At 43.7% G+C, this 18134-nt stretch overlaps 1 protein-coding gene across 1 annotated transcript in view; it reads left to right on the plus strand.

Moving 5' to 3' along the window:
* The first annotated feature begins 673 nt into the window (after window positions 1-673).
* Window positions 674-18134, plus strand: part of ACTN4 (actinin alpha 4) — a 103448-nt gene continuing 85987 nt past the window's right edge. Inside the window, 1 exon segment of the mRNA XM_077480257.1 lies at window positions 674-964. Coding sequence (XP_077336383.1) covers window positions 827-964 — 138 coding nt within the window. The 5' untranslated portion in view covers window positions 674-826.

Below are 18134 nucleotides of genomic sequence, written 5' to 3' on the forward strand. Positions count from 1 at the left end.
TCTGGATCTCAGTGGGAAGGATAGGGGAAGTGTTCTGGATTTTGGTGGGAAGGATAGGGTAAGTGTTCTGGATTTCGGTGGGAAGGATAGGGGAAGTGTTCTGGATTTCGGTGGGAAGGATAGGGGAAGTGTTCTGGATTTCGGTGGGAAGGATATGAGAAGTGTTCTGGGTGTCTGTGGGAAGGGAATAGGGGGAAGTGTTCTAGGTGTCGGAGGGAAGTATAGGTGCTGTTCCTGGTTGGGGGGGTGCTGTTCTAAGTTCTTAGTGGAGGGGGTCTTGGTCTGGGTGGTGTAATGGAGAAGTAGTAATGCCCTGCTGAAGGAGAGATATCTGTGGGTGACCTAGTACCGGTGTTGGGGGGTGGGGAGGGATACAGAGCGGACACACCGGTACACCTAGCAGCAGTCAGAAGTAAAGGGCGGGAGCAGCCTGCTCTCGGGGCGGGTGACACGGGTGTGACAGTGACGCTAGAGGGCGTCTTCCCGCCCCTCCCCTCACATTCTATGAATTGCCGCTCAGCACCGACAGACCAAAAGGCGGTTCAGAAGCGGCAAACTCCCTTCTTTCTGTCTAATTGGCCAGCTGGCTAGCAGGGCGGGTCGCTGTCGATCTTCCTGGCTTTCCTATTGGTTGGCGCGGTTGAGGTGAGCGAGTAGACGCTGTGGTGGCGGAGGACGTGAAGCGCGCGTGCGCACTCGGCGCCGATCCCAGGAGAGGAGAGGAACCCGCTGCTTCCACACGGGAGAGAGAACACCCCTCACCTTGCTGTTACTAGTCTCCGCAACTTCCCCCCTCCCCACAGATAACTAAACTCTCCGGGCTGCCATGGTGGACTATCACACGACTGGCGGCGGCGGTGGTAGCGGCGGCTACATGTCTCCGGAGGGGAAGTACATGGAGCAGGATGACGAATGGGACCGGGACCTGCTACTTGACCCGGCCTGGGAGAAGCAGCAGCGCAAGGTGAGCGCGCCCTGTCAGGCGAGACACGGGATTGGTTCATGGGAATTGGAGACGTTGCCCATGGCAACCGCACACCTGGCCTCGTTTTAAATGATGCGACCTGATTGGTCAGGAGGTTCCTCCGCTCAGTGTGTGCACTTTTGGGCTCCAGTTGCTGGGAATCTGCCCCCCCCCCATTTATTTATTTATAGCATTCCAGCCTCTCTTATACTCCTGTGCAGCCAGGCACAGCCATGTACTCCCAGCAGCAGCCTGTGATCAGACCTGTCATGGCCTCAGCTGCTTTCTGTGACTTACTAAACTTACACCCCCCCCCCCCCAATGTATCATTATATTTTGTATTTATTCTGTATTCACTACACAGCCAGCCCTGTGTGCACCCCGCCTCCCCCGCCTTACTGGGGGCAATGCCAGGCTCTGGCATGGTGTGTTCAGGGACACTCCCTGCTTATCAGGTCTGATCACCGCTCCTCCCCGGTATGGATATGTACCCTCTGTCTATGGGCCATCTCACTGGCTGGGCACCATGGCTCATGTGGCTGGAAGGCTTTTCTGACCCCCCGCAAAGAGGATCTCTTAAACCGATCTCTGACCCCACACTTCCCATTGAATCCCATAGCTTGCTGGGGGCAATGCCAGGCTCCGGCATGGTGTGTCCAGGGACACTCCCTGCTTATCAGGTCTGATCACCGCTCCTCCCCAGTATGGCTAGGTACCCTCTCTCTGTGGGTCATCTCCCTGGCTGGGCACCACAGCTGATATTCCTGTAAGACTTCCTTTGTGACCTACAAGGAAGATCTACCAAACAGTTTTCTGGCCCCACAAGTCACATCGACTTGCCCCTCCCTTACCTTCTTACTCTACCATCTCTAAACTTTTTATTTCTTGCCGTTAACTGGCAGGTGAGCAGCCAATCACATTTGGCTTTTAGGACTCTTACATTTGTAATAAAACCCAAAAAACTATTATTGCAGCTTACCAATTATTAGACGTGGAGTCTGCATTCATTTTCTTGTATACATTTATTTATTTATTTTTTTCCCTCCCCAATTTTCACCTGGTGATCTGGCCAGTAACACACCACCTCCTGTATTCAGCTCACTTCACACTGTTGCAACTTGGGATCCGATTCGTGAGACCCCAAGTCATGTGACATCCCATGTTTGTCAACGAGAGCTGCCTTAATTCGCACTACTCAAGTGGCTTTGACTGTAGAATAGGTTCCTGTTCTACTTCAAGGTGACTTCTAAACTAACTTGTGCCCATAGACTTTAATGGCAGTTGCCTTCAAGTCGGATCCTTTATTGATGTTATTTGGATCTAATGTTACAGGAAGATTATCCAGGTATCCCCTGAGAGTCGCTTCAAAGTCGTACTTGAATCACTAGAAAATCACAAGGAAGTCGCCTGGCAAAGTTGCACCATAAGTCATGCAACTTTTTGGTTGTGGCAATGTGAACCGACCCTCAAGCACTGCATAAACACGGGCCAAATGTTGGGAGACATCGGCCCTTTCAAGAAAAACCGGCCGCAATTCAGCCTGTGCGTATGTTAGTCTGTTTGACAGAAGTCGGCCATTTGGCCGACTTCTCTTGGATGTGCATGCTGAAAAACCAGCAGCCAACCGACTCCCGATCAGCCCTCTCAGCCAATCAGAGCGCTGAACAGTGTTCTGGTGTAGGGGGGCTGACCCCCTGTTAGAACTCAATAGCTCAGCAGGGGAGATTGCTGTACTAACATCAGATTGTTAGTACATCATGCTGCCAGTTTTTTTTTTTTCTCGTTCAACTCGCTGGAGGGAATGGTGGAGAAAAAAAAAAACACTTGTAGTGTGTACCCGGCATAAGAGTGTTTCCACTCTCAATGAAGAACCACATTTGGACCTCAGAATTGTCTGGGGGAAAGCGAATGTTAGATGTACTAGCAGATTTAGATACACTAATCAAATGTAAACCAAACTCCAGCTAATAATGCATAAGCAGTTACAGCAAACTTTTTATTATTATTATTATTATTATTATTATTATTATTATTTTTTATAAAACTGGCAACCCCTGTGAGTAGTAAATGGTTTGTCCCAACCCTCCAACTGCTACAGCTGCAGGACAGCTTGCTCTGTTGAGAAACAGACTTGCCAGATGACTATAAGAGAGCCTTAAAAAGGAAAACAAATGCAGCCATCATATCTAAGAATTGCTATGATGCAATATGTTTGCTTTTAGGTTTAATACTGCTGCAGCCAAACACATTTATAAAGCATATGCAGGAAAAATGATTAATTGAGCCTATTTTACATCATTGCGCTGCTGTCACACTTTAAAAAAAGTTTAGTGTGTGTTTTTTGTTTTTTTACTAGTCCATACCACAAACTCATGTAAATGTAAGACTCCGTTAACACATGCAGATCTCCTTGCCACCCCTGTGATCCACTACTGATTGCTCTTCAGCGGGCATGTCCTACAATGAGGAGGCAACATGTTGCCTGTTTTAACCCCGGGAATGGTATACCACCGCGCCAAAACTGATTTCAGGGCAGCAGTGACAGCTGGTGGTAATCTTTTTGGGGTGCTGGCAAACAGTATGCCACCGACTGATGTATGTCCAGCTGCCTTTGCAGCTAAAGTGGGGGGGGGGGGAGGGAATAAATACCTGGCTCAATATCCTATGTTTACCTCCCCCAGCCAGAAGTGTAAATGAACCCCTAAAAAGTATAGTTCCAAAAACGGTCCTCAGACACTTTACAAACGTGCATGTGGTAGCGCCCACTGAATGCAGGGACTGTGGTGCAAACAAGCTCTTAGCTGTCATCAAGTCTATTATTATTTTAGAACTGTGTCCTGTCAATGAGACTCATCACATAGTTGGGCACCCTAACTTATTGTTTTCTATAAATTTGCTAAAAATTCAATAAAAAAAATGACTAAACTGAAAAGCCTTTTCCCATTAAATATTCTTGGCAGATTTTTCCGTATGGGCGAAAAACCCATACGAACATAAACAGAACCTTCCCTCTCCATGCGGATAGTGTCTTGGCTGAAATTGGAACCAAGGACCCCAATGCTGCAAGGCTGAAGTACAAACTATTAGGCCACTGTGCTGCCACCTTCACTATTAATAAATCCATTTATTCCCCCTGAAAATTGTGTCCAGTATCCTATACGCCAGCTTTTCTTTTAAGCCACCAAAGCAGGGTGACTGTTCTAAACAAGCTATCAGTGGTGTTCAGTCCTCCTCCGAGATAACACTGGGCTGGAAGAGTATCGGTTTGGTAGCAAAGTCTACATTATCTGAAGATTTTGCAACCTTGTATCTCAGACGCTAGTACTTTACACTTTTGAAGCAGACATGTATTCTGACACATCCTTTTTCATAGTAACTTTATGCTAATAACGTCTGAACTGAGTGTTAGTCTGGTGTTTCACAAGAAGAATGCACTGACAAGACGGGAAACAATAAAATATGAAAATCGTTCTTTATTTATAGAATCGCTATGGGCAGATGATTGCAAGATCATCGTGGTGATATTATTCCCCACTGGTGGTTTGAAAGCGTGCCAGATCATGCCCCCCTGACTAGTCTTTTATCTCTTGGTTGTTCTGTCCTTGGAGCATGTGGAGAAGATCCTACAAGTTTTTACTTATCTAGGCACCTGTAAAATGCTTACTGTTGGCTTGAAGCGATAGGGATTTGCTAGGGGGTGTATTGATGGGCTGGATGCAAATGCTAGGTGACTCTTCCCAGGGTGTCAGAGTACTGAAGGGTGTGGCAGGAGATCAGTGAGATATGATTGAAGAGTCACGCATATAAAATGCAAGTTCCATGCTTAGCAGGGCTGTATGGGGTGGCATATAATCCCAGGGTGGGAGTTGGTGTTGCCAAGCTGTCAGTCATTGCTCTGGACTGTATGACTGTACATCATTACAATTGTGTCATATTTGAATGGCCTTTGAGCAGCCTTCTCATTGCTTTGCAATCTGGGCTGGGCTGCTCTGAGGTTTGTCTTTTTTTTTTTTTTTTTTTTTACAACTGGCAGGGCGTTAATAACCAGAGAAGGAGCTGTGCCTGTGTGAGATGTAGTGTCACATTGTATTGCATAGTTCTACTTAATTTTCCTTTAGACAAATTCTAGCACTCAGGTAGCCAGTGTGTGCATTACAAATATAACATTTCTACCTTTTACAAACAGTATATTTCAGTTCTCTAGTGTCGCTAGAGAGGAAGACATTTTGCCCAACACCTAAAAAGTTGTTGGTGTCATTGGAGGGCTACTAGCCTTGATTTACAGAAAGGTTAAACACAATAAATCTTGTTTACAGGGCATGCATGGGCTGTGCTGCTTATTATGTTTAACAGGACTAGTCAAATCCCAAAAGCTAGGTTAACAAAGTCTCTTAAAGGATAAGTTAACTTTTTTGGGGGAAAAAAATGCATATGTATTATAAAATTATTAATGATCTATATTTATAATTTATTTTTATTTTTTTTGCCTGTAAAGCATTGCCCTGGTGCCAGCAGATATGACAGGAAGCATGAATGAGCTACCATGGTTGTTCATTGAAAACTACAAGCCGACAACCACTAAGGTTACCAGACCGACCTTGTCGTTTTTCCATGCACAGAGCCCTGTCAATCATTGACATGGCCGGGTGGACAGAACCACGCTCTGCCGTGTGTGTTTATTAATAATAATACAGCAGATCCTTGTCTGTTGTGGGATCCCTTATTTCCTGTTGGACTGATTTGGCTCTTTTTACACTGCTCCATTGAAAAAGTACTTTAAAAACGCATATGTGTTTTTGATGTGTTCCTGGTGTTGTCTGGTTGGCATACAGCTGTGAAACATGGACACTTGATTCCAAAAATTATTTTTCAGTTATAACTTGCAGTGCTGCTCTAAGCCAAGACCAAGATCTTCCTGTTGGTTGCAGTAGTGAGAGCAGGCTCCTATGCATCATTCAGGGGCGTGTAAGCATCAGCAAAAAGGTAGGCGCACTGGTCACGACCCATTGTATGAATATCTGAATGAGGGTGTCCTCAGCCAGTGCCGCTTCAGACACGTCTCTTGACACGTTTTGACCCACATTTGTGAACAAGCCCCGGTGTGTGGGGCAAAACATGTCAGAGGGCGTGCCTAAAGCGGCACTGGCTGAGGCCACTCTCATTCACATATTCATGCACTGGGTCGGTGAGCGGTGTTCTTTTCTTTTTCTGATGTGTTTTTGACACATTTTCTTTTCCTTTCAATGGGGAGCTGTGTCTTTGGCACAGTTTTGAAAAGCACACCAAAGATGCAGCATTCAGAACTTTTCAAAAAGCACTGCACCTGCAGTGGTGTGAAGAGACCCATAAGATTTAAAGTATGGGTTTAGGCTTTTTGGCAAAATCATACTTGCCTGGGTAGATGCAGCATTGATCCCCTGGTGCCTCTGCACTGAGAACCAAGCAATTGAACACTGCTGTTCGTTTGGTTCTGACAGCTCCCTGAGCAGAGAGCTGATGTCAGTCAGCGCCCCTCTGCTCTGCCCCCTCCTGATTGGAGAGCTGAGCTGTGGAGGGGGTGGAGAGGCCGACTCAGGCTCTCAGTGGCTTGCTAAAGGAAGAGCCTGGTGTTGGTCCAGGGACCTGGCAGAAACCAGACTTCCATTTGTCATGACGCTGGCCCTGGACCGAATTCTGTGATGTCAGCAGAGAACGGACTTCATCCCGCTGTCTGCTGAAGGCGAGTCACAGGAGAGCAAAACAAATTGCACTCCTGTGATCCATAGGAGAAGTACAACCAAATCAGCTTTGGCTATACGTCTCCTTTTTTTTTAAAAGAAAAATATTATTGCATTTTTTTTTTTCTTGCATTTCTAGCCAGGTGAAAGGTTCCTTTTTTGTTTTAATTTAGCTGCCCCTCTTTTATACATATGGATAGCCCTATATTGCCAGATATTGGTAAACTGCATCTGATTTGATTGCTATTTAGGTTGGTCAGGGAATGTGCAAGTTAACTGCCTGGGTTATTGCAGATATTTTTCAGCATGCATGCAATCTTCTGTGACTGAGCTATAACTACATCCCTTTCTTCATACGTATTCTTCATCCAAATGTCAGCCTAGCTGGTGATAATATGCTGAGTCCCATTGGTGCTTAGCTGCAGATGGCTGTCTAATCTCCCGTGCCTTATTGGTGCCTATAGACCTCTGAGAATGGTGGTTTGGCGTGTACGTGTGATTTGTCTGCCCCCGGGCTTGACTGAACAAATTTGACTGCTTGACTCTACAAAGCGTCATGTTTGCTGTTATGGAGATCTTTGCCAACACAACTGAGTGTCTGTGCTAGCTCCATAGACATCAGATCTTTGTCTGGTCTAGCTTAAAATGTCCAGAATCTGCAACCTTCATCTCAGAAGTATTTATCAATGTGTGTCCCCCCCCCCTCTGGAATCATACTTGACGGATATAGCATCGGTCTGATTCTGCATCTGTTCCTCCCCCCTTCCCTCCACCCGGCTCTAGCACTGAGAACAGAGTGATCAAACGCTGCTGATCACTTGGTTCACAGAGCTTGCTGAGCAGAGAGCTGGTGATATATGCTTATGGTCTTAATGTTTCCTGAGCCTGGACCGGCTCTGATGTCAGCTAGCTTCAGCTCACTGTCTGCTGAAAATGGGTCACAGGGATGCAAAATGGACTTCACTCCTGTGATCCACAGGAGAAGTACAGCCAAATGTGCTTTGGCTGTACTTCTTTTAATTGGGGATAGGCAACCTCAGCGCTCCAGCTGTGGTAAAACTACAAATCCCTTCATGCCTTTCCCTCTAAGAGTCATGGGGGGGGGGGGGGGTCTATTGAAAGCCGTTTTACCCATAATGCAAAGGATGACTCGGCCGGCACCCGCATCATTGGATTTGATTGCAGCACAGCCATTGGCTCCCGCTGCTCTCAATCTAGCCAATCAAGGGCCGATAACCCCAGGGGGCGGACAGGTCCAGCGCGTAAGGTGAGAAAACACGAGGGTTTACAACCCCTTTAAGATCAAAAATGAGTTCTAGGAAAAGATGGTTGTTGCAAGGAATGTGGTTGAAATGCTTCTGTTCCGTAGATCCTGCTGTGATGATTGCTTTACATAAAATTCACAACATTTTTCTAAGACAATGGAACAAATGACTTGAACTTGCCAATTTCTTGAGATATCCTGTGTCTGTGGATAGTCAAAAAGCTGGGGCTGCTCGTGAGATCTAAAATTTTTTTTTTTTTTTTTAAAGAATTTTTAACTCCTTATTTGCAGTTGCTTCTCTGATGCACGATTGACTTAGTGTGAGGCTCCAGCCTAACCCACATGTCATGAATACACAACGCCACTAAATAAAGCCATCTTGGTTTGGCTAGTGTGTGGGAGCCATCGTTTGTACAGGTGACAATTGTCCCCTTGTTGGGATGGGGGGGGGGGGAGAGAGAGAGAGAGAGAGTATGTGGTGGTGTGGTGATTTTTTTTAAAAAGTTTCCCCTTTTCAGCTGAATAAATACACCCGTCGCTGTGTATTCTGCTTTTTTTTTTTTTTTTTTTTTTTTTTTTCAGATGCTTGTGAATAACTTCTTTAAGACTTTGGATTCTGTGGTTAAAGTGTGTGAATTTGCTGTGTAATGCACACAATTGTGTCCCTTTTCTTGTCCCTTTTCTTGTATATCTGCTTTCTTCTAAGCAGTGAACTGTTTAGTGTGTCCAAACCTGGTTTGCCAGTTGTAAGTGAAACCAGTGACCTATTAACTGAGAGCCTGGAAATCTTTCATGTTTGTGCTTTAAATCCCCCTGGCTGGGCACAGGCTCCCTCCCATGTGAAAGGCCTCTTTATGGGGACTCTCCAAGTGCAGCACAGTTGCCTTTTTGTGGCAGACAATAACCACAGATAAGGGTACCTTGTGTTCAAATGCTGACCAGACCTGCTGTATCAGATTCAAGGTTCTTGCTCCCCACATGGGCTGCAACGTGCATGCTTGTATGGAAATGTAGATCTGAGCTATGTGGCAAAAATGAACACTTTACAAAAAAAAAAAGCCAACATTTTTGTATGGAGTCTTGAATTAAGAAAGAGCTCTTGTGCAAACTTGAACCAATACAGTATGTTGAAAAATATATGATAATTTCTATGCTAATCTCCAATGTAAAACACAATGTCAAAATAATAATGAAATGTGTGTGTGTATATATATGTATATGTGTATATGTATGTATATATATATATATATATATATATATATATATATATATATATATATATATATATATATATATATATATAATATATATATATAATTTCTCTCATTTTCTACTGCCACTAGCACAAAGTCCAAGTGTAGCGCTGGTGAGCACGGAATACTGAAACTGAACCGTGACTTGTGCAAGTGATGAAAGTGTAATGATGATTATGTAACATGGTGAGTGTCAGGCAACCAGGTGTACAGTACTCAAATCTGAAATACTGGATGGGTACTTCTTACCGAACTCGGTTAGCACACCTGTCATATGACAGCGAGTCAAGCAGGCATGTAATGACGACGGAGGGTCAGGCGCTTATCAGGACTCCCAACTGGAGGAAGGACAGAGATGATGATGATGATGATGATGAATTCCCTCCACTGATGGGCGTTGTTTCAATTAGCCTGGCTAGATCGGATTATGATGACCAAACATCCAGGACCCAGGCAGATCATCCACACTGAAGTATGCCAGACCTCTAGGAGTAGATCAGTGGACTAACAGTGTCACATGTAGATCAAAAAGAAAAAAGGGGCTCCATATGGTGAAGGTCAAAAAATTGTAAAAATGTAATCTAATAAAAATGCATACAATACATCAAACAATAGATGTAGGTAAAAAAGTGATCACTGAAAGTATAAAAGCAATATGGGAAGCATGTAGAGCAAGCCCTACGTGTTTCGACCTACAGGTCAACGGGGACTGCCGAGTTAGGTAAGAAGTCAGTGTTTGTATTTCAGATTTGATGAATGTACACCTGATTGCCTGACACTCACCGTGTTATATAATCATCATTACACTTTCATCACTTCTACTGTCAGTCACAGAGGAGTTATTTGAGTGGGATTTACATTTATGAACTTTGTGTGTGGTGTTTTTATTTATTTATCCTATAGGATTTGGATTTTATATAGCACAGTCACTGTTTATTAACAGTTATATTAATTTTTTTCACATTTATTGGTCACAGTTCAGTATTCCATGTTCACCAGTGCTACACTTAACTTTTTTCTTAAATTCAGTATGTTGGACAGTTACAAATTCCAGCATGCCAAATGAGCCATTTGAACTTTTTTCAATATAGGACTGTATAAATAGCATCTGACTGGATAGAACTTTCATTACTGTATAGTTGGCAGAAACCTGGTATGCCCTTTGTCCTCCTTCTATAATGCTATGATTGCACCTTAATGACTTAAAGTGAAAGGGGGGGGTGCATTGCATTAGGAGATGGAGGCTGCATGTCAAGATGTGTCTGCAGTGGTTTGAGGCTCTTGCAAGAGAAAATGGGTAATGGAGAGAACCAAGGCACATGAAGGCATTGGCAGCCTTGTTTGAGCAGGGCAGGCCATAAGCGTTATGGAATTCATCACATATGGGTTTTTGTGGTTATGAGATATACGGAGGCTACAATTACAAGCCATCTTGTAAAAACACTTACATATTTTTTTTTTTTTTTGTGGGGTTAGCCACTGGCTTTGGTACTTTGAGCCTCTGACCTAGAACAAATATGAATATTAGGAAAATCTAAGGAAAGAATTCCTTATCTGCATGCTTGTTCCAGGTCACTGACTCAAACATATTGAATTGTCAGTTTAACAGCCAGATAACTAACATTTCCAGGATCCTGTTCTCTTTGTATTGCTTCCCTAATGTGAAATCCCTGGTGTTCCTGCCAGTCTCTCTGTTTTCCTATTTAAAATCTGACCACACTAGCCATGAGAGCTCAGTGTGGACAGTTCTTTAGCTGTGCTGGGAACTCGACTTGCTCTGCTCCAATGATCAGACTTGTGTAGCACTAACCCCTGGAGGAGCTGCTGGTTATTTTTTACCTTCCGCTTCTCCTAGTTGCACATCTAGGGGATATCCCATGGTAGGTGACCCAGTAACTTGACTGACAATAGATTCACTTGAATGGATTTTATTTGCAAACTTCAACCATTGAACAGTCTTTAACTTGGGATCAGAGGGTTGGAAAGCAATTCAGGTACTCTCAAAGTCTATAAACATTAAGGAATGTTTAGGAACTTATTTACTTTGACTGCATCCAGAGAATAGCCACTTGCAGCTGGATGAACACTCGGGTTGGACAGTCCTTCTCTCACAAGGCCTAGCAGCCAATGAGGTGCTTACTTAGGAACAAAGTCTTTGTCACAGACATTGTTGCAGAACACATAAGAAACTAAGATTTAGAACACTTGTAGGATACCTGGATCTTTCAGCATACTTGGCGATATCCACAAGACCGGATTCTCTCGGTCACTTTGGCCCTTCCAGGCTCTTAAGAAAACCCCGTACGTGGTCTTCTAAAGAGTCCTCCCCTGGAATGCTCGAAGTACAATGGGTCTCTCCCGAATCGAAGACTGCACCCATCCACCTCAGAATCCTTCTCTAGTTTCCATGCCTTGGGCTAGCCAGCCCTAAGGCATTAAAGTCGGGTGGAACCGTACCCCAGGCCTTAGACTTCCTGGGGGCTGGTCAGGAGGACCAGGACCATGTAATCAGCAAACCATACTGGACAGGAACCCTGAACCATGTGACGTTCGTATCTTAAATGCCCCCTCCGAGAGGGCCACTGACCTGGCTCCAAAAGAGTAATTTAGGTGCCTTACCGTACCATGTTCCACGCCTGCCACCAAAGACTGCGCCCCCTGGGGCTAGGCTGAACATCTCACAGTTCAGTCAGACTGACACAGAAGCCCAATTTAGACAAATGGACCCAAACCAAACTGTAGTTTGGGTAAAGCTTTAACTTTAAAAAACACAGAGCATGCTCTTCCGGAGCCTGGTGCTATACTTGTACTCGCACTCTAGGAAGACCCAGCATACTGCTGTTGCTCTTCCCCCCCCACCTCTCGAAGCTTGTTATGCAGCTGAGAACAGAGGGTATGTGAAAGGCAAAACATTTGTCTGTGTATATTTAAAACTTTTTTTTTTTATTTTATTTTTTTATACTGGTTTGTTTTACAAGGTGAGGGTTGGCATATACTTAATTTTTTTTCATATCCTATTTTCAGGACCTCATTTTAGGTAAAAGGCACTAAAAAAAAAAAAAAAAAGGAATCATGCTAGTTTCTAGAATAATTTGCAGAACTGGTGTGAGCCGAACATTTACACCACTTCACTTTTGGGAAATGCGTGAAGTAGCTGATCAGCATTTGTAGAGCTGGTTTGGCCTGTGTTACGATAATACATTTTAGGTATTAAACTGGTCATTGCTTTTTAGTGAGTATAACTTGGGCTTATACTTTTAACCTTCCAGCCCTTTTAATCATTAACATGATTTCAGGCCTAGTCAGGCGGGAAAAGGTTAATGAGTGTATATTTGCCAAGTTGTGCAAGCAGAATCGATTTAACTCCTGACTAGCCAACCTATACAATACACAGGAAATATCTTTTGGGTCTCTTAGGGTAAGACGTGCCCCTCAGTCACACGTGGGGCTTTGTCAGAAGAGCTGCGTTTTGTCTGTGTGAAGCAGGTCACATGGTGTACTGTCTAGGAATTCTTAATGGATGTCTTGTCAGATCCTATCAGAAATCAATGAGGTGTGATTTGTTACTTTGTAGCTTTGTACAAACTAACAGATATTTATAGTGACCTCAGTTCTCTTAGTATGTAGCTTTTCATATGTGACTGCTTTTATCATTTCTGGCATTTATTACCTTGAAGGGGAATGTGCAAAGCTCGATGCGGGAACCACTTGTGTAGACATTTTGTATTCAGCTTATTTATTGTAAATACAGAAGAGTGAGTTATCAACTCATTTGTGATCGGACTATAAAGCCAGGTATCGGCATATTTGAAATGCAGCCGGTTCAGAATGAACCATTTGATTTTTGAACCCAGAGTAGCCACCTCTGTTCAACGGAAGCCGATTTGTTTAAAGCCGATTTTGTTAAACCAGTCCTAATGGACAGACCGCATCCCGTCAGTCGCTACAGCCATTGGCTGATTAGTGGATTCTGATAGGATAGGGGTGGCTGTGGAGTCCCCTCTGTCAGAATACACTAGCACAGTTGGGGAGACTCCTGCATCTACATGGCTAGTGTGGATGGAGGAATCTGTAAAAACATGTAGTGCAACTCTGCAATATATGAACATTTACTCATGTTTTATCTATTTAAAAACTCTGCAATTGACAAATGAGGAAGGGAGGGGTTCTGAAGCCTAGCAGGGGAGAACTCTGATAAGGTAGACAGCGCTGCTTAGGATTCCAATGCAGCAGAGGCATTGTGTTGTCAGCTCAGATAGCAGGGATAACGCTGCATTACTGGCAGGTGAACAGGTATTTCTCTGTGCTGGTAGCATTTCTGAAGGGACAACAAAAATGGGGCTGTTTTTCAGATGTACATTTAAACTTTAAGGTTTGTTAGATGTGTGCTAATTCCTGTGTATTAAACGTGACCCTTTTTTTTTTTTTTTTTTTTTTTTTTTTTTGTAATACTAGCATTGGGTGTGAAGGCCCAGGAACTTGAGCATTGAGTTCTCGCCTAACATTCCTGGGACACACAAAAATTAAGTAGCTTCAATAAAGTCTGTTAGAACTATGTAGACGGTCAGTACCAACTTTCCTGTGAAAATATTAGTAACCCAACCATCTCAGGCTAATTGCAAACCCTTTTACAAGCCTATAGTAAGTTTAAGTATTTGGAGCTCCCAGTATGTCCATACTACTTCTGGATCTGTGACTCTGAGAATATGGAAGCCATCTGAGCCAGAATTTTCAGAGCAACAATGGTGGCCCCCGATGTCTCTTTAAACCTGCTTTAATTAAAGCCAACATAATTAGGTTGTGTGTGGGGTTTTTTATTTTATTTTATTTTTTTCTTGTGTCCAGTCAGATTGCCCCCCCTTTTTTTTTTTTTTTTTTTCTGGTAAATGAAAGGGAAATCTTTCCAAAGGTAGGGCATATCCCATCTTGGATAGTTGTCACCAGAACAAGTTTAGTAATTTGAAGATCTCCCCTCACAACCTGTTCACCAGGACTAACAGCAACTGTGAATGTGGATGTAAATGATGATAAAACCCAACAGAGGTCCTGCTCCCCCCTAAAAAAGTATCCAAAACAAAAAAAAAATGCTTTACGTACACCAAGTCCAGCCATAGGCGGAGCAGGTTTCTTTCCTGCAATAATGGGTTGCAGGAGAGAAATCCTGTACGTTTTATCCCCCCCAAATATCAACACAGTGATGCGGGAATCTCTCCTGCCAATCCAATGTGCTTTCCTGGTGATGGAGTTGAATTCATTGGTCGATCAGCTTGGGTACATTCAGCCTACCCATGCATAGTTCGAATCTCGGCCAGTTCCTGCTGAACTGGCCAAGAATTGGACAGAAGGGGTGTTTATTTATATGTATGTATGTATAAAATCTTTGTAGCAGCCCTCCTAATACCTACCTGAGCCCCATCCAAATGTTGCTGGAGTGTCTCAGCTCATAAACTCCTGTCCTCATTGACTGAGACAGCAGCGTGGCTCCATTGGCGCCCACTGCTGTCAGTCAGCCAATGAGGAGCAGAAGGCCTGGGTCAGGGCTCCATGACTGAATAGACACAGGGAGCTGTGCCTCGGCTCGGGTGCCCCCATAGCAAGCTGCTTGCTGTGGGGGCACGCAACAGAAGGCAGGGGCCAGGATCACAGAAGAGGGACCCAAGAAGAGGATCCAGGTTACTCTGTGCAAATCCATTACACAGGGAAGGAAAGTATAACGTGAAAAAAAAAATACTTTACAATCCCTTAAGTCCTCAGCTGACAAAAAAAAGGGAGTATTTCCTTTTAAAAGGACCATTATTTATATATTTATATTATATTTTCTCTATAGCTAGACAAAAGCGTCAGCATGTATTTTAAAGTTACTAATCTAATGTAGTTTGTTACCCACAAAATGGCCACTGGATGGTACAAAGAAGCTTTAGAAGCCAAAAATGCGTAGTCCTCATAATGTCACGTTTTGTATGTTTCTGGATTATATAAGATGAACATCTGTGAATCGGTACATTAGGTACTCTGAAGCATCTTGGATGTCCTGCCATTGGCAAGGTGTTCTCACGTTCTAAGCAATACTTAACTTGCTGCTACAAAAGTTCTCCTCTGTGTGTGTGTGTGTGTGTGTGTGTGTGTGTGTGTGTGTGTGTGTGTGGTTTTTGTTTTTGGTTCCCTCGGGTTGCTGGACAAGAATTTCAGCTATGCAGTTTTTTTTTTTTTTTTTTTTCCCATTTACACAGCGACGCAGAAAATTTGTGTGCCCTTTGCTTGTTTTCCCAAACTTCAACAAACCAGATATCTTACCCGTGCCAACAAAGATGCATTTCCAGCTTTCTTGTTCTACTTCCAACATCATTGCTGCCTTTATCACTATAATTGGCGTTTCCCAGGCTGGAAGAGGGAGCACAGAAGGGGGACATCTTGCTCAGCACCCTGTCTCTGCTTCCACAAACCTGGCTGCAACCAGGCGCTTTCCTTTCTGTTATTGCTGTGGGAGTAATGTTGGTGTTTGCTCCAACTTGTGGCTGGATACAGGCCATGTGAGAAACACGAGATGTATTTAGAGCCTGCATTGTGTTAATGGCCCAATGCTGGAGCCAGAAGGCTGTAGTAAGGAATGCTTTGGACCCCAACAGTTATGAGGTTACATGGCATCATTCAGTGTTTGCTAGTAATCAAATGTGGGTATGTTTGCAAAAAAAATAAATCCTCATCTCTCCCTCCATAGTCTGTAGGAATGTGGTTCATTCCAATAAGGAAGTATTGGGATCTTTGCAGAATATACCGGCCCTCACATTGTGGATAGTGAGCTGATAGGTTTTAATCAGCTTCTCTGCCTGCACAGTATCCTGTACCTAATCTTAGCCCTTAGTGTATGTAAACTCTTAACAGTTTCTTTTGGCTCTGGTAAACGTATGCTTGAAAGTTGCTTCGCCCTAAAATTTGGCAAGCTCGTACCTTCCTGTGAACTACAGAACAGCTCTCATTTGATGTGAAAATGAGTGGAGGTGTTCTGTAGTCCTAACCCTACCACCTTTCTTGACCTAAAAACACAGAATCCTCCTTCATTGAGTGAAAGCTGTCATTTTGGGCCAGTTTGATTACTGGCAGGATCACGTGGAGAACATTTAGGCTGCATTCACACCTGAGCGTTTTTCAGCTCATAAAACGCCCTTGTTCACATCTGAGTGTTTTGTCACCTGAAGCAAAACACCTTAAGCTCCAAAAAGAACATGAGCTTCTTTGGTGCAGACTTTCTGCTTTTTACATTGGGGACCTGTACAAAATCGTGGCCAAAAACGTGCGACTTTGAAGCGGTCACGTGTGACTACAGCCTTATGTAAAAGCTGTCAAAGATTACTAATGCTTCATCTAAGGGCTATTAAATTGTGTTCTTGGTTTGGATACACTTTAGTGCGTGTCTAGGGAGCCTCTTGCACATGGTCGGACTTTCCGACAAAGTCAGAGATAATTTCATCGGATATTCCGATCGCATCTAGGCTTAAGAGGATTTATTTATTTTTTTTTTTCTAAAATTCTGACGGACCTAGAAATAGAACATGTTTTAAATCTTTCCGACAGAATCCATTCCTTTTGGGAAAACCCATTCATCTGCATGCTGTTCTGACGGACCAAAAACAACGTAAGGGCAGCTATTGGCTTTTGAACTTCCTTTTTCTAGTCCCGTCGTATGTATTGTACGTCACCACGTTCTAAACGATCAGACTTTGGTGTGATCGTGTGTAGGCAAGTCCGTTTCAGTGGAACTCCGTCGGAAAAACTGATCGTGTGTATGCCGCATTAGGTGTAATACTTGCCTTATGTTGTCGTCTGCTCCGGCTTATGGATAGCCTCTTGCTTTCCTGCCATGTAATGCATACACATTTGTGATATTTTTGAATCTGTCAGTCTAAGCTTACAATACAGGTATGTGCTGCTCATATGTATTGTAATTCTAACCAATATTTGCAAAATATTTTACTTCATAAAATGTCTACAAAAATTGCCCAGTGGTACATCTAGCTCTGATATGAAGAGTAGTTTGACAAGCAGGAGTGACTTTTCACCTTCCTTTAGTGGGAATTTACATACACTACTTTTTAAGGTTTTGGAATCCCAAATGTTCACTAACTCTATCTCTGCAGTGGAATTTAGACAGGTTGTGTGGAGTGGACCTTGCTACGCAGCCCTGATTACCATCTATATTGATATACGGGTGATAGCCAGTTAACATGTTGCCTCCTGTGCTGACAGGTAGGACCAGCTTATCCAGCCAGGCTCACTGTCAAGCTTTAGCCTGTCTGCACTCGGCAATTATGAATTTGGTTTCAGCTCTTAGAAATTGCAGATTTCCATGTTTGGTTCCCTGCTGTGTATGATTTGTGACGACCCCCCCCCCCCCCCCCCACTCTTTGCCGGCTGTGCCACTGCCAGGTAGCTGTGTTGTAGTGGGGGGGAAATGTAGAAAGCAAAGGCGTTTCTCTGTTCACTTTACTGACCTGACTTCTAAATTGCAGTAAAAGTAAAAAAAGTAAAACTTTCTGTAGACCTGGAAAGGTCATAAAAAGAGCTTAATCCCTTTTTACAGGCATGGGGGGGCAGGGAATGCGGTTTCACCAGCCCCAAGCTTGGTGTGCATTCAGACTTTGCCAGTTACGTAGCTGCTAGTCTTCTCTTTTTTTTTTTTTTTCTTTCTTCCCAGGGTGTGTCAAGTAAGGCGAGACGTTCCAACAACTGTGGATTGGCAGTGGCTACTTAGCACTCTGTATCCTCTCAGTTTTATTTTTTTATTTTTTTTTTCCCTCGCTGCCTCTAATTTGCACTAAACGTGTAAAACCTTCAGCTATGAGTCAGTGTTTTCAGTCCCATTTATTTATAGCTGAGGGGTGGGGAGACCCTCGTTTAACTTTGTGTGATGCCAAGCCTCCCTGTGATATTTAAAAGGG

This window comes from Lithobates pipiens, unplaced genomic scaffold, assembly GCF_037356315.1.
Source record: "Lithobates pipiens isolate NorthernLeopardFrog02 unplaced genomic scaffold, aLitPip1_a1.2 Scaffold_1, whole genome shotgun sequence".
NCBI classification, from domain to species: domain Eukaryota; kingdom Metazoa; phylum Chordata; class Amphibia; order Anura; family Ranidae; genus Lithobates; species Lithobates pipiens.